The sequence below is a fragment of the Scyliorhinus canicula genome, chromosome 9 (assembly GCF_902713615.1).
Source record: "Scyliorhinus canicula chromosome 9, sScyCan1.1, whole genome shotgun sequence".
In the NCBI taxonomy this organism is placed as follows: Eukaryota; Metazoa; Chordata; class Chondrichthyes; order Carcharhiniformes; family Scyliorhinidae; genus Scyliorhinus; species Scyliorhinus canicula.
Window position 1 is genome coordinate 123,922,735 of NC_052154.1, and position 16,971 is coordinate 123,939,705.

Consider the following 16,971-nt stretch of genomic DNA (forward strand, 5'->3'; position numbering starts at 1 on the left):
ATGTTCTTACCATGGAGGGAGTGCAGCGAAGGTTTACCAGGCTGATTCCTGGGAATGTGGGACTGTCAAATGAGGAGGGACTAAATCGGTTGGGATTATATTCACTGGAATTTAGAAGAGTGAGGGGGGATCTCAAAGAAACTTGTAGAACTCAAACAGGATTAGACCAGGTAGGTTCAGAAAGAATGTTCTCAATGGTGGGGACATCCAGAACTAGGTGTGATAGCTTGGGGATAAGGGGAAAACCTTTTTGGACTGAGGTGAGGAGAGATTTCATCACCCAGAGAGTGGTAAATCTCTGGAATTCACTGCCATTAAAGGCAGCTGATGCCAAAAAGTTGTGTAATTCCAAGAAGGAATTAGATATAGCTCTTGGGCTAAAGGGATCAAGAGATATGGGAGGAAGGCAGGATTAGGATATTGAACTTGTTGATCAGCCATGATCATAATGAATGGCAGAACAGGCTTGAGGGGTGGAATGGCCACCTCCTGCTTCTATTTTCTGTGTATCTTAAATCATGGTAATTTCAGACAAATATGACAAGCACTTGACATTTAATTATCTGCAATAATTTGAAGATATATACTGTTAAACCTGCAGGTATAATAATTAAGTTGCATAAACACACAACCTCACTGAAGGAGAAAATCATTAAACAGAATGATAAAACGTTGCTGCATGAAAAGTGGCAATTTGATCGATGTGTTTTTATTCATGAGTCATACATTCTAACTCCTCTCTCCTGCTCACTTACTTTTTATTCAAACAACCATCAGATTGCTTTTGGAAAAGAAGAATTGGCAATGGTTTGCATTGTCGAGAATAACACTTCTTTACTGCTGACTAGAAAGTTTGTTCTCCAAATCTTTTATCGGACGGGATTATCCTATCCCACGGCAGACTGTCCACGCCGTCGTAAATGCCGTTGCGTTTTACGACGGCGTGAACGGGCCACTGCCAAGAGTAATTCTGGCCCCTACAGGGGGCCAGCACGGCGCTGGAGCCGTTCAAGCCGCTCCAGCTGCCGATCCAGGCACAAACTGGGCACCGTGGGATCCGCACATGGACAGTGGTGCCGGCGCCAACACGCGCATGCGCGGTGGCCTCCTTCAATGCGCCGGCCCCGACGCAACATGGCGTAGGAGTACAGGGGCCGGTGCGTAGGAAAGGAGGCCGGGGTCAGAGAGGCCGGCCCGCCGATCAGTGGGCCCCGAACACGGGCCAGGCCGCATTGGAGGGCTCCCCGGGTCGAAGTCCCCCTCCCCACCCACAGGCCGCCACCCGACCCTTGCATGCAGAGTTCTCACCGGCTGTGAGCAGGTGTGGACGGCGCCAGCGGGACTCGGTTTTTTGCACGGCCACACGGTCCATCCGGGCCGGAGAATCGGCGGGACGGCCGCGTAGAGCGGCCCGCGACCGGCGCCACGCCAACCACGCCGGTGCCAATGGATTCTCTGCAGAGAATTGCGTGCTGGCGCTGGGGCGGCGTGGCCCGATCGCGGGGATTCTCAGGCCTGGCCCCGGGTTGGGAGAATCCCATCCACTATATTTTCCATTAACCCAGGTCTAATTTTTTGTTACTGTCTTGCCAATCAGTAGAAAGTCAAGTTACTCATTAATCTTCCAAATACTGGTCCAGAATAACTTAACTTCTTCCGAACTGTAACACCTGGGCCGGAATTCTCTGCCCCATCGCACCTGTTTTCTGGTGTGACACGCCTCCACTGGCAGCGGGATTCTCCGTCCTGGCAGCCTGCCAATGGGGTTTCCCATTGGGAAATCCACAGGCGTAAGTGGCTGAAACGGAGGATCTCAACGATGGAGAATCCAGCCCCTCATCTCTTCATGTTATCATTGCTTTTACACCTTCCTACAATGAGATGGCCAAACTGCACACAAGCTTAAGTGCAGGCTGACTGTGACCTTTCAAAAGTTAAATATTTTCTGTTTGCTTTCTATGCATCCAGGTGCAAAACCAAAGGTCACCTCGAATAGCTTTTATACGTGCATACCAGATATTTCTCCTCATTGAACCTTTTCATGTTACCATCTTCGGTGTGTTTTCTTTATCTATTTTAAAATGTATGGCAACATTTTTCTATATTGAGTTGCATCTCGCGGTCTACCTAACTCTTGCAATCTTCCACAGACCTCAAGACAGTTTGTGATACACTCCGAAATTGGTGTCATCAACAAGTTTCAATGTTGCTCTCTCAGTTCCCAAGGTCCATTCAGTTATGTGCAGGGTAAATCAGAGGGACCCACGCAATTGATGCCTGTGGCACACCATTCATCTCATTTCTCCTCTCCTTTTACCCTCCCCTCCATCTTGCGACATTTCCTTTGAATTCTAAATTCCACTCTATTACTCATTTGTCTCTTTGGCGATACCAAATCAAATGCTGTTTGAAAATCTGCATGCACACGCACATGCTGCATTCCCTGAATCTGAAGGATGTACCATTTTCTGGGATGCATTCTGTGATATCCTGACCAAGTTGATTAACGAATGAGGGATGATCAATTACAGTCTACTTGCCAAAACCCCTCTACCCAATATAAAGGGGTTTAAGGAGCAGATAGATTCTTACCCCGTCTATCCAAATCATGTTTTTCAACAAACTCTGAGTTTGAGATGTTAATTTATAAACCAAAACTTCAGACATTGCCTCTCACTAAATATAAACACAGTTAAAACAGTATCATTTGCAACATTGTCCTCTGAATACAGTTAAGTAGCAATTCACTCCTCTTACCCCGACCCCCTCCATTTCCCCCTGCTTCTACCTTTTCCTTCTTTTCTTCCTAATTTTCCTTTTCTTACTTCCTCTCATTCTTTTTCTCCTGTACTGTTTTCTATTTCCTACTCCACCTGTAGTGATTTCTGTATGTGCATACTGTACATAAGGGGTTAATGTGTAATCAGTAGCACCAAATGATCACTAGAGGGCTGGTACGGCCCTCTAGTGATCATCTGGTGCTACTGTTTACACATTAACACCTTATGTACATGCACATACATAAATCACTAAACCATCATTTTTTGGATTTTGGAATTTGTTGGTGTTTTCTCTTGATTGGGAATATTAGAGAGCAGGGGAATATTTTGAAATGATGGCTATCTGGATTGGAACTGGGAGTATTAAAATCCCATGGATGGGTGCTGGGAGGCGACTGCCCTCAAAACTTGCTCTTACTTTTCTTGATGGAGAGAAATGCTGGGAATTACTGGCATTGTCAATGCAAATGGAAAGGCCACATTGCGATTGCATACATCAGTCTTGTACTAAATTGGAACCTTGAAAGGCAGAGCAGATTAAGAAATCTTCCAAATCCACCCTTGATCCATTAACTCAAGCATCCAGTCAAACACACAGAGAAATAGCACCACAGAATATTTTTGTGCATTAATAAGGCAAATCAAGCAGCAATATGACATAAATGAAACTGATTCTGCAATTGTTTGTAGTTGTTCTGCATTATGATGCATTTTACAAAAGGGCTTCATATTTAGCTGTGGCTCCTTCATACAGACCTGTAAGTGCTAAGTTAATCCACCCACTTTGATGTGTCTGTTTTTGGCTTTAAATGAAAATAGTTCAGGAAACTTGAAAATTGGGAAGGGGAAATGGCGGAAGGTCAGGTACACTCGTTCAATCATTGTTTTGTTGCAATAGTTTATGTATTTATTTATTAAAAATTTAGAGTATCCAATTCATTTTTTCCAATTAAAGGGCAATTTAGCGTGTCCAATCCACCTAGCCTGCACATTTCTTTGGGTTGTGGGGGCGAAACCCACGCAAACGCGGGGAGAATGTGCAAATTCCACACGGATAATGACTCAGAGTCGGGGTCGAACCTGGGACCTCAGCGCTGTAAGGCAGCTGTGCTAACCACTAGGCCACTGTGCTGCCCTATTGTTATAATATTTTATGATTTTCATTTTGGTGTCTACACAATGACAAATGAAGGAGCTGGAGAGTGGCAAAGGGCCATCATCCCCATTTAAAGTAGTCATGCTTTTTGTCAATTAATGAACAGGCGCAATGGCCTCAGTTGGACCACAAAGATGCTGTAAAATACCTGCTGACTGAATCCGCATCACCTCCCTGCGGTTTGATTACTAAACTATCGCTATCTGAAACGGCATCCCTTCACTCATCTGGTGAATTTCCTGATTTCACAGTGTGTACTTTGTTGCCCTCTGTTGGCGATCTAGAGAATTGGCTGAACATGTCGCTGCAAGTGTGCAACGTCGCAGGAGAGCCAACTTTCACAATGTGATTTTATCAAAAAGATTTACTTTTTGTGATATGGCATTATTGTTATACATTATTACAATTTTTACCTTGATGGTGTGGCTATCTCTCGGGTATAATTTAATATTCCGAAATACCGAGAGTCAGAAGGCAGGTATATAAAGATAAATTGTCACCATCAGGAACAGAAAGGAATTGCTTTCTCAGTCTGGAATGTACAAGTGAGGGCTGGATCCCTGAACTGGAAGATGGACTCAGGGAAGAATCTTTAGACTGGCTAACACAAAATGTATTTTTATGCATTCAGCTCCCCTGCATTTTTAAAAAATGTAATTTTTTTCCCCAATTAAGGGACAATTTATAGTGGCCAATCCACCAAACCTGCACATCTTTGGGTTGTGGGGGTGGGACCCACGCAGAGAGAATGTGCAAACTCCACACGGACAGTGACCCAGGGCCGGGATCGAACCCGGGTCCTCGCCACCATCAGGCAGCAGTGCTAACCATTGCGCCACCATGCCACCCACCTTGCTCGCATTTAAAAGGCAATAAGGATCAGGCAGGAAGTGCTGTCACTCTTATGATCAAAGGTCATTGATCTGAAGCACTGGGCGCGATTCAGCAGACAAATGTTCAAGTGCGCTTTTGGGCGCGTTTGACAGGGTGTTTCTAAGCAGTTGCAGTTCCACGATTCATCCCACTATTCAACAGCACTTGCCTTTTTATTGGCTTTGGGGAGACTCCCCCCGAGGTCACACTTTAGTCGATTGTGCTGGTACTGACATTAATAATAATAATCGCTTATTGTCACAAGTAGGCTTCAATGAAGTTACTGTGAAAAGCCCCTAGTCACCACATTCCGGCGCCTGTTCAGGGAGGCCGGTCCGGGAATTGAACTTGCGTTGCTGGCCGTGTTCTCCATCACCAGCCAGCTGTTTAGCCCACTGTGCTAGACAGAGGGATGCAGCGTGGTGTGCGTTCCTGGCTACATCTTGGCCATAAATGCTTCTGGCAGACCATACCTCAAGGCCTTAAATGAGAGCCAAAGAACCAATGCTTCAACACTTGCTCTTGTCCAGGCTTTTCCACTTTAAGAATGTGATGTATCTATTTCCGTGACTTCCACCAGTGGAAACAGCACACTATGGTTCTGTCACTTCATTGGCAGCAATGTAGAATTTACCCTTTTATATAGAGATCCTCAGAAGTGTCTGCTGCAGAGATGTCATAATGCAAGGGAGGGAGCATCAGAAAGAATTTGGTATTCACGTTTGAGCAGAACTGAACTGCATTCTGCTGAGAAGTTTTACACAAAATGCATAGAATTCTATCTGGAAGCAACAAGGCAAAAGTATACCACGTGACAGCAAGGTGAGAGGTGGCCACTAAGGAAGACAGCTATCGCTTTTTATAATACGGTTTTTTAGGGGCAGCACGGTAGCATGGTGGTTAGCATAAATGCTTCACAGCTCCAGGGTCCCAGGTTCGATTCCCGGCTGGGTCACTGTCTGTGCGGAGTCTCCACGTCCTCCCCGTGTGTGCGTGGGTTTCCTACGGGTGCTCCGGTTTCCTCCCACAGTCCAAAGATGTGTGGGTTAGGTGGATTGGCCATGCTAAATTGCCCGTAGTGTCCTAAAAAGTAAGGTTAAGGGAGGGGGGGGGGGTTGTTGGGTTACGGGTATAGGGTGGATACGTGGGTTTGAGTAGGGTGATCATTGCTCGGCACAACATCGAGGGCCTGTTCTGTGCTGTACTGTTCTATGTTCATTTGTTTTTAATTGTGGCAGAGATCATAGAAGAAAAACATTTTACGTGAAATTTACAGCACAGAAGCAGGCCATTTGGCCCAAAGAGTCTATACTGATGTGTGTGCTCCACACAAACCTCCACTCACTCTATTTATCTATCCCTTTGCATTGAAAGTATATGGTTGACCATCCTATCATCTCCCCAGCAAAGATCCCTTCAAATAAACTCTCACAACTTACCGGGTGATCAAAATCCAGATCTGGGTCATAATTTGTAACTAATTGATGGCATCTTTCCAAATCCGATAGCTTTTTTGGAAACCAATGAACTAGAGGCAAAAATAGAGATAAAAGGCAAAAAATTGGATAAATATCTGCAACATCGCAGCGCATCAAGAAGTCCTGTGTTGTAGGAACCTGAACATTATTAAAAGTAATCACTTTATGTAGTGCCAGTAATAGAGAGAACAGCTCTGCAGTATTTTTAAATGAAATCCCAGCATGGTAAATAGAAACACTGAGCAAGGGAGCGGTAATGTAGCTTTTCACCAGTGTATACCTGCAGCAAAACTGTTTGTCGCAATGAATGTCCCATAAGGAATGCAGCGGATAATGAGTCATTGAATGAATGGAATTATCAGCAACATCAGAGGCACAGCAGTTATATAATGTTCGATCCTTTGCTTGATGCAGTTTCAGAATGCATTCTAAGCATAAACTCTGCTTTGGTGCATGAGGATAGATAGGAAGGATTACTGCCAGGGCCGGTGCTAGGAATTGCGGGCCCAATTAGAAAAGTGATGGCGGGGCCCCTACTCTACAAAAGTAAAAATTTATGTATGTTTATATTTCGTGTAGTATGCTCGTCTTTAACCAAAAAAAAACATTAAATGCTTGATATACTAAAATTTTGAAACTTACTTACCCGGACGGAAGGATTTGGGGGTGCAGGGCTGAAGGATTTGTCGACGGTAATGCGGTGCGTTCCCCAAAAGTAAAAACTACCCTGTAGTTCCTCTTAGAATACAGAAAAGGCTTCAAACGGTAACTCTGTCGCCGCTGGTGCGGGGCCCCCTTAAGGTGCGGGGCCCAATTTGATGGAATTAGTCAAATAGGCTTAAAACCGACCCTGATTACTGCCTAGTTGTTTTTCAGCCGCTCCGTTTTCCAGTATGTTACATAAACACTTAGAAATGTGAGGGTTTGGAGCTTAATGGATAATGCATATTGACTGGAGTTGGTATATTATTTAGTATAGTGTAGAGCTTGTATTCCAAATAGTATAATTTAAAGAATATCTATATTAAGCACATACAGAATCTATGTATAATGCTCCTTAAAATCTTTAAAAAAATAAACAGATGAAATAAACTATTACATGACATAAAGGATAAGAAAGGCCTGTCAGTGTCAGATTAGCTCAATTAGTAGCATCCTCTAAGTTAAATGTGATCACGCATCAGTCCAGGATTTAAATACATAAACTATGCTGACATTTCAGTGCAGTACTGAGGGAGTGCAGCAGTGTCAATGGATACAGTCCTAATATGTCTGTTTCAAGTGAGGAATTGAAGATCCCATGTTGTTTGAAGAAGAATAAGGCTCACTTCAGATCACCTGGATAACATTCTTCCTTCAACTAACAGCAAAAACAGATTAACCTGGAATTTACTTCATCATTTCTTGTGGGCTATTGATCAGCTCACTGACCAGAACACTGTACTACAATTCATGTGAAGCATGTGAGTGAAGCACACTATCATATTCTTGAGAATTACAGTGAAGCATTGGATCATTACAATGCCTTTGAAGACATAATTTAACATTGTAGTTCTCAGTAACCCAGTTTATGATCAAGCCATCAGATCAATTCCTGCCTGCATTTCACTGACTGCCATAATGACCTACTATCTAATTTAAACACCATATTCTATAAGTGCAGTTGTCTGAGGTTGTTTCTTCAAGTGCTCCAAATTTCTTTCTGATTTTCCCATGTTGTCCCTCCTCTCCTGAAGGTGGTGATTCCAGCTGGGATGCAGTTCCACGGGTGCATTTGAATTTTTTTTCAAACAGATGTGGGAGTTTGACCAATGGCTTGAGAAATAAATAAAGCATCTGATGTGATAGGACTTGGCATCCTCTTTGATACTGAAATGACCTTCCGGTCACATATCCATCACCAAAGCCACCTGCATGCACCTCTGTGAAATTACCCATCTCTGTCTTTGCTTCAGCTCATCCATTACTGAAACCCTTAGTCATGTACTTGTTATCTCCAGACTTGACTCTTTCAATGCATTCTAGGCTGGCCTGCCATTATCTACCCTCTGTAAACTTGACCTCCTTCAAAGTGCTGAAGTTCGTATTTTAACTAGCACCTCGTCCTGTTCAACCATCAGCTCTGTCCTCGCTGACCAGATTTGCTTCTTGACCAGCATTACCTTCATTTTAAAATTCTCCTCCTTGTTTCCAAATCCCGCGCTCTCCCTGTCACTGGAATTTCCTCTGGCTGTGCATCCCTCCAAAATATCCGAGTTCCTTCTATTCCGACCCCACGTGCTTTTCCGATTTTAATTGCTCCACCATTGCTTTTAGCTTAAGCTCTGGAATTTCCTCTCTAAACATCTCTACCCCTCATTTCTCCTTTGTGACAGTCATTAAAATCCTACTTCTGTGACCAGGTCACCCGTCCTGATATTTCTTCATGAACGTCAATGTGAAATTTGGATGGATAACTCTCCTGTGAGATGATGTGAGACATTTTACAATATTAAAGGTAGTATAAAAATGCATGTTGTTGTCACTGTTGGTACTGTGTCGTGCAGTTCATAAGGACCCAGATTAATTCCTGGCCTCTACTAAGTTTGCTGTTCTGAACCGAGACAAAAATCAAGGTACACAGTCACTTTCAGTTATGAAGGGTAAAAAAAAATCCAGGGTTCTGCTGATGATTGATGGGGTGCCATACTCACCCCGTCTCCCTGTAACATTCTGCTGGATCTGATTGGACTCGGCCATGATACAAACGGTAATGACTCACGATAGGCAGTTGGGCATGTGTCCTGGGGTAGACAGTAACCATGGAACTGTATTCCAGCAAGAAACAATGGGTGGGGTTCGCCGATCGCCGACACCAAAATCGTGCTCAGCGATTGGCCGGAGAATCCCCGTTTACGCCGGAATCGGGGCATCGCCGTTTTTGCAATTCTCCGGATGTCACCTGAGGCCCTCCCCTGATGCCCGGCCCCCGATGGGCTGAGTCCCCGATGGCGTTGCTCGCATGTGCTTACACTGTTCGGGACCTTGCGTTGTGGATGTGGACTGAGTCCAGCGCCGTCACAGTCGGTGGAGGAGTTAGGCGGGGGCTGGGGAGACTTATGGGGGTAGTCCGGGAGTGGCGAAACTGGTTACGGGGCGTTATTTTTGGCAGGCCGGGTCCACGCTTGGCCGGCGCCATGTTGTACGGCATGGCCACCGCAGGCCACCGGCGTGTGCATGCGCGGCCACAGACCCGCCCATCTGTGACCATATTGCAGGTAAAGCCCCGCGGGCTTTACGCTGCGCAGCTGCTAGCCCCCAACCAGATGGAGGATCAGTGCGGGGGCGGCGCCAACTTTCTGGTCGTAAGACCAGACAAATCCTGCGAACATAGCCGCAGGATCGGAGAATCCAGCCCGATTTCTTTAACAGAGGAGAAAATTGTGAAGGGTATCGGAAAATTGAATGAAAAGCAAAAAAGGGCTCAGTATATGGAGCACGACGAGCAATGATCAGTGCTTTCACTAAAGGGCAAGAGGTGTGGATTTGTGCAGCTTTAGAAAAGACACACAATGGTCAGATAAAGGAAAAACTTATCATTCTTACATTTCTCTTCTTTTGTTGTTTTTACATCTTCAGCAACTCTTTTCAAGGAACTGACCAAGGTGCTGATATCGGAACTGTTTGTTTCGCAACGGATGAAAAATTCCAACACTTCTTTATCTTTAAGTTTTCTAGATGGTCTTGTTTCAATGTGGTGTATCTTAGCTTCAAAAGTCTATGTAAATTTGAAAGGGAAAAAAATCATATTTAAACACACAGAACAGTATCCCATAATTACATTAGAAATCTAGAAGAAGAAAAAGTCACTTTACGTATTGAACCCAATCTATCCAGATCCTGTGTAAGATTGTTCACTACTCTCCCACCTTAAATAACACGAGTTCCTTCCAAAATTACTCTGAAAGTAAACAGTGAGAATATCTCTATAACCATTGACCCCATACTCTGCATATGGCAGTCCAGCTGCTCCAGATTAACCCTATTCAGCAACACTCTCTAGGAACTTGGTCCACACACCCAATAGCAAAGGTTATTTTTAACCTCCAACCCTACCTGAGATTTGTGAGTTTTATACTGCTATCCTCTGGTAAAGGTTTACTGCCCTAGGTAAATAGATTTGTTTAACTCCATCCTGAAACCGTTCATTCAATTGAAGACCTGTAGAATATCTTTCAGTCTTTTCCACTGTCACATAGCATTTCTTCATGTATTAGTCCCCAAAGCCTGGGTTATGCTGGTCATTCTTCTCTGAACCTTACTGATGGATCCTGATCTTTTCTGGGGGGTGGGGTGAACAAAACTTTGCAGGGCACTCCATAACTGGTCTCATCGATGGCAAAGTCTAAAGTGATCTGAACAGTAACAAGAAACATTCTTGTGAAAGTATGCAAACCTTTTTTCATATATAGTTTTAAAAAACTATTCTGATGGATTTTCAATTTGTATCGCTGTGGATTATCTCTTTTTTTTTTCAAATTAGCGACTCTCCTATGATATTTCTCTTGAGCAAATAACCTGCTATTTTATAAATATAGGAGTGCAGTTTAAGAGGTTTCAATCTTGTGGTCAGCATGAACTAAAGGCTTTTGTAAAGCCCCATCTGGCTGACGAATGTCATTCAGAGAAGAAAACCTGTCTTCTTTACCTGGTCTAGTTTATAAGTGACTCCAGGCATGCAGCAATATGCCAGACATTAAAATAGCCTGGTAAACTACTCCAGTGCAGTTAGCAATGGACAATAAAGATTGGCCTTGTAATTGACACCCAGATCCTGTGAATAGCCAACCTAATGCACAATGTATTATTCTTCTACTAGTATAGTTTTGCATAATGTTTCGACTACAAAGCATATTGTTGTTAAGTAGATTAACTAGATTATTTTATTCAGCCATCAATTACTTTGCAGATGGAGTCGAGAGACAGGTTTTAAAATTACAATGCAGTAATTTACATTCGACAACATGTGAGGAACATCGGTAAGGTTGTTACGCTATGTGTGGTAGACATTCCTTCCTCAGGATCTTGTCTATGGCTGGGGTTGTGTGGGTACAACAAAATACTTTGAAGCACACAAGAGGTACCAGAAACAGCAACGAGATTCTGTCTCGATAATCTACTTTTTAGTGACAATAATTGAAGGCACTGTGAGAACTCCTCTCCTCTTTGAATAGAGTCCTGAGATCTTTTACATCTGCCTGAAAGACAAATTAATTCCCTTAACATCTAATCCAAAAGTTAGTGTAAATGTAAATGTTGCAACAGACCAAGGGGACCAGAGGCTACTCTCTCCTTTGAGAGGTGACAGGTAGTGGTTTAACCTTGAGGGTCACCACACCTCAGGCGAGGTTGAGAAAGCAGGGCCTTCATGAATAACCTCAGGTAGCCTCGGGTACAGGAATTGAACCCACGCTGTTAGCATCGCTCTGCCATCCAGCCAACTGAGCTAACCAAACCCCAAAAGTTAGTGTAGATCTTTTGCTTAAGTGGAAATTAATTCCATGACCCCATGACTCAAAGATATCAGTGCTATTCCTCAGCCACATCTGACAGCGGCAATTTGCTCCAATCCATTGATTGTGACGTTACAGCAAGTGCAGATTGGCAGTAATAATCTGACAGCCGAAGCATAAACTAGGTAAACTGTTTTGATGGATGAATGGATGGACACTAAATATGGTTCTTTAAAAGGGTTTTTAAAAAGTCCTCAGATTTAACATCGCATTGTAATTTATTTTATATACTAACAGGTGATGTATAATAGACAGAAGTCAATACTCTCAGTGAGACTTTGGAGGACATCAGAAAGCACTCCACCAAAGTTTAATAATTTTATAACCAGCGCCTTAATCCTGAAACGTGATTGTAACTTCAAAGTCAGTATGGGACATTCATGTTTTTTTTCTTTACAGTTTTGATCTACCAGCTGAGTACTGCTGGAACCAGGGGCGACGTGGCCGGCAGATCCTGGGAGAAGGCACCCCCGGGATTCCCGAAGGCCATTCCATCTCATGAGATCTAAGCAGATCTTGCGGGACGTCATGATCTGGGTCTCATCCCCAATGGGTGGGACCCAGCCTTGCAAGGCTACGTGAGTTTAAGACCCCACTTAGCTGTGCTCACGCCGGATCTAATGGGCACCGGCATCTACCGGACCTGCCGTGGAGACCCCTACCAGCGCTGTTCAATACTCGTCCCCACAAATGGGGACCAAGTGAAACGGTACCTGGAGGGGGATATCCCAGTGATTGGAGATTGGAGGCCCCAGGGTGGTCAGCCTCCAGGCAGGGTGGTACTCTGAAACTGTTGGTACCACATGGACACCTTGGCACTGCGATTCTGGCAGTGCCACCTGTGTGCCAGCCTGGCAATGCTGGGGTGCCCAGGTGGCACTGTCAGGCTGGCTGGGGCACTGTCAGGGTGCCAATCTGGTAAGGTCAAGGTGCCATGCTGGATTCTGCCCACACTGGGATCAGGCCCGGGGGTGCCTTGCCCGTTTGAGGTGGGGTGCGGGGGGGGGGGCTTGAAGACCCTATTATAGATGTGATGGGCTTTGGCAGGGTCCAAGGGTCGCTTTGGGGTGTCAAAAGATCAGAAATATATCGCCATGCCTTCACTGTCACTGGGTCAAAATCCTGGAACTCCCTCCGTTATGACACTGCTGGGGCACCTGCACCACATGGATTCAGCAGTTCAAGAAAGCAACTCACCACCACCTTCTCAAGGGCAATGAGGAATGGCCAATAAACATTGGCCCAGCCAACACATTCCATGAGTACATTTTTAAAAACTGTGGTGTGCTGGTCACCTACTGGTGTTTTATCATAGAGTTGTTTTTTTTGGTGAAAATAATTTAATCCCAAGGAGCATCGTGACTGGTCCCATCCTGTCTTCACCTGCCATCCAGCCCACTGGGAATTATTCAATCATGGTGAAGAGTTGGACTTCCCCCCTTCCCTCAGGCTGCTGAGGCCAATTGTCCGTTTTGTATTAGGTGCTGTCCTGGCTGAGATTATCCAGTGCTGCAAATATCAAGGGGTTTACTGAGGTCTGAAGCAGCATGTAATGTGCTTAGACACCACAACATCAACCAGCAAAATCTTACAAAGTACTTAGATGTATTCTTATAAGGTTTTTAGAAAACTTTCAGACACCAATTACCAACTAGATAATAATGTACATTGTATTTGCCCAATAAACTATAGTTGAAAAGTTTACACTTCTTCAGCAGATTTTTCTTGGAGAACACGTTCTTCATAGGAATCATAGACACAATAGAGGAACTTCAAGCAACGATCGAAGTTCCTGAACAAATAAATAACATAGACACTAACAGTGAATGGACCTTGACCGTGCAAGTCAATAACTTCCCAATCCTATTCAAACTGACACTGGGGCTTCAGCAAACTTAATGACAAGCAAAGATCTTGCATCAATTCCAGGGGAACATGAGATGATACCTGTTGCATGTAAGTTGAAAGACTGCAATGGCAACCAGATTGCTTCAAGAGGATTGTGCCATTTGAAAGTAGTTAATAAGAAAGACAATAAAGTACTACATTTCAGATCATGGACGACCAGAAATCTTCACTATTAGGTGCCCAAGCCCGCAAGGACTTGCGGCTTGTCCAAAGAATTTTCATGAATACCAAAGACACATAAAGACTGGACAATGACATCCAGAAACTGCTTAGTGAATACCCTGACGTATTTTGAGGTATGGATACATTACCGTAGCAATACAAAATTTTGCTCAAAAAGGATGCAAAACCCATCATTCATCGGCCAAGGAGGGTACCAGCTTCTTTGTGTGAAAGGCTGAAAGAAGAATTTCAAAGATTACAGTCTCAAGGAATCATCTCAAGAGACACGCAGCTGACTGGCTGGGTCAGCTCGTTGGTCTGCTTCAAGAAACCATCAGGTGATTTCAGAATCTGTATCGATCCCAAGGATCTGAACAAGAATATCCGCAGGGAACACTATCCTATCCCTAAGCAAAAGGAGATAACTTGTGAGATGGCAAACGCTCGCATTTTTACCAAATTCGACGCTTCACAAGGTTTCTGGCAGATGCAGCTCGATGATTCAAGTAAATTGCTTTGTACGATCAACGCTCCATTTGGATGTTTCTGTTTTAACCGCATGCCTTTCGGGATTATCTCAGCCTCCAAAATATTTCACAGATTCATGGAGCAGATGACGGAGGATATTGAAGGTGTCAGAGTATATGTAGATAACATTATCATATGTCAACTACGGAAGAAGATCATATTGCTAGATTAAGAAAAGTGTTTCACGGGATCCACCAATATGGATTGAAACTCAACCAATCAAAGTGTACGCTTGCACATTTATCTTTAAATTTCTTGGATGATACGATATCAGCTCAAGGTGTCAGGCCAGATAATGATTAACATTTCTGCGATCCAGGACATGCAGCAGCCGAAAGATGAAAAAACTGTGCTTTGATTTCTAGGATTCATTAACTTCTTGGGCTAGTTTGTATCGAACTTGTCAGCGAGGACGTCAACTCGACAAAACTTAAATCAGGATGACCACAGAGTTTGAATGAACTCCACGCCATCAAGAAGAATGGGTGGATCTCAAGCATCAACTGATGACAGCTTCAATTCTGACTTTTTTTGACCCAACCAGACCCACAAATATTTCCACCGATGCCAGTCAAGATGGAATCGGTGTGGTGCTTCTTCAACAAGACAACCAGCAGACTGGTTGGTTCCAGTAGCATACGCATCCAGAGCGATGGCCGCCATGGAGTGCAGGTATGCACAAATTGAAAAAGAGTGTTTTGGGCTGCTCATAGGCATCACGAAAGTTCACGACTATGTGTGCGGGTTTCCTAAGTTTATCGCAGAAACGGATCACAGACCAATAGTCAACATAATTGAAAAAAAACCTAAATGAAATGACTCCTCGCCTACAACGCATGATGATGAAGTTGAGGAGGCATGTTTTCACACTAGTCTACACACCAAGAAAGGGCCTCATCATTACTGACACATTGTCTAGATCCATCAGTACTGAAAGCTCACCTCCTGAGTCCATTGGTGATATTGAAGCTCAACTGCAGTTGTGCAAGGAAATTCTTCCAGCATCTGATGCGACGTTGCAGCAAATTCGTCCAGAGACACAAAAAGATGCGACCTTGCTCCGAGTGATACATCATCTCCACTATGGTTGGCCAAAGGGACGGTATCCACAGTTCCAGAACATACAGACAGAACTGACTGTCGTGGATGGGCTGTTACTCAGAAATGACCAGATTGTCATTCCGCTAACTGTCAGGTCAGAGATGCTCAGCAAGATTCACAAGGGACACCTCAGAATCAAGAAATGCAAGAGAAGAGCATGGCAGGCTGTTTATTGGCCTGGGATAAATAAAGAGAGCACCAAAATGATAATGACGTGTGCTATGTGTCAAAAACATCAACCGGCACAATGTAAGGAGACACTCCAGCAGCATGAGTTAACTACATCACCATGGACAAAAGTAGGTATCTATTTGTTCCATGCTATAGGTTGGGACTAGGTTCTCATCATAGACTACTGCTCCAATTTTCCTGAAGTAATGAAACTTCCGGATCTCACTTCCTGGTCAGTAATTAAGGCTTGTAAGGAGGCAGTTTTGAGACATGGGATTCCACAAATGGTTATGTCCGATAGCGATCCTTGCTTCGCGAGCTGGGAGTGGACAGAATTCTCCAAACAGTACAATTTTAAGCATGTCACCTTGAGTTCATTCTTTCCTCAGTCAAATGGCAAAGTTGAAAAAGGTGTGCACATTATCAAGCAACTCATAAGCAAGGCGAATGACTCGCAATCCGACATTCACTTGGCTTTGCTTTCCTATAGAGCCTCACCATTAAGCTCAGGGCTGTCACCAGCTCAAATGCTTTTCAACCGTGATGCGAGAACAACATTACCCACACTTCAAATCAGCAATCAGATCAATCGTGTATACTGAGCAAGATCAAACAACAAAGCAACAAACAAAAGTATTATAATTTACATGCGATTCCACTGAAACCACTAATGAAGGATGATATTGTTCGACTGCGACATCCAGCAGGAGGATAGTCTAATACTGCCACAGTAATAAGGCAAGCAACACCATGTTCATATATTGTCAAGTCAGCAGAGGGTGTACTATTTCGATGAAATTGGCGAGACCTATTAAAGATACAACTTCCTAAACCTGTATTTCCCACGTTGAATTTACAAGAATCACTTATACAATAGCACTTAAATATCAATTAACCCACTGACATTGATCAGGACATTAAAACCTCAACTACTCCATGTCAACTGAGAAAATCAAGCAGAACAAGACGTATACCCAATCCTGCAGTTGGTTTAAATTTGTAAACATTTAGCTGATTGATTCATTGGCTCTGTATAATGCATTACATACTGCATCATTTCTTTATGTACAATTTTCTTTACAGACTATAGAAAATATGTAACACAAAAAAAGGGGGATGTAGTGATCTCTGTATATGTATATTCATGAGGGTTAATGTGCAGTCAGTACAGTCAGAAGATCACTAGAGGGCAACACTAACAGGGGGTATAAATAAAAGCTCAATCTGTTTTCCTGCTCTCTTCAGCTGTGTTGTGGCGAGAG

At 43.8% G+C, this 16,971-nt stretch overlaps 1 protein-coding gene across 1 annotated transcript in view; it reads right to left on the reverse strand.

Moving 5' to 3' along the window:
* Window positions 1-16,971, reverse strand: part of th (tyrosine hydroxylase) — a 74,361-nt gene that overhangs the window by 39,653 nt on the left and 17,737 nt on the right. Inside the window, exons 3-4 of the mRNA XM_038807500.1 lie at window positions 9,873-10,044; window positions 6,249-6,337 (exon numbers count right to left, since the gene is read on the reverse strand). Coding sequence (XP_038663428.1) covers window positions 6,249-6,337; window positions 9,873-10,044 — 261 coding nt within the window. The remainder of the gene's footprint in view (window positions 1-6,248; window positions 6,338-9,872; window positions 10,045-16,971) is intronic.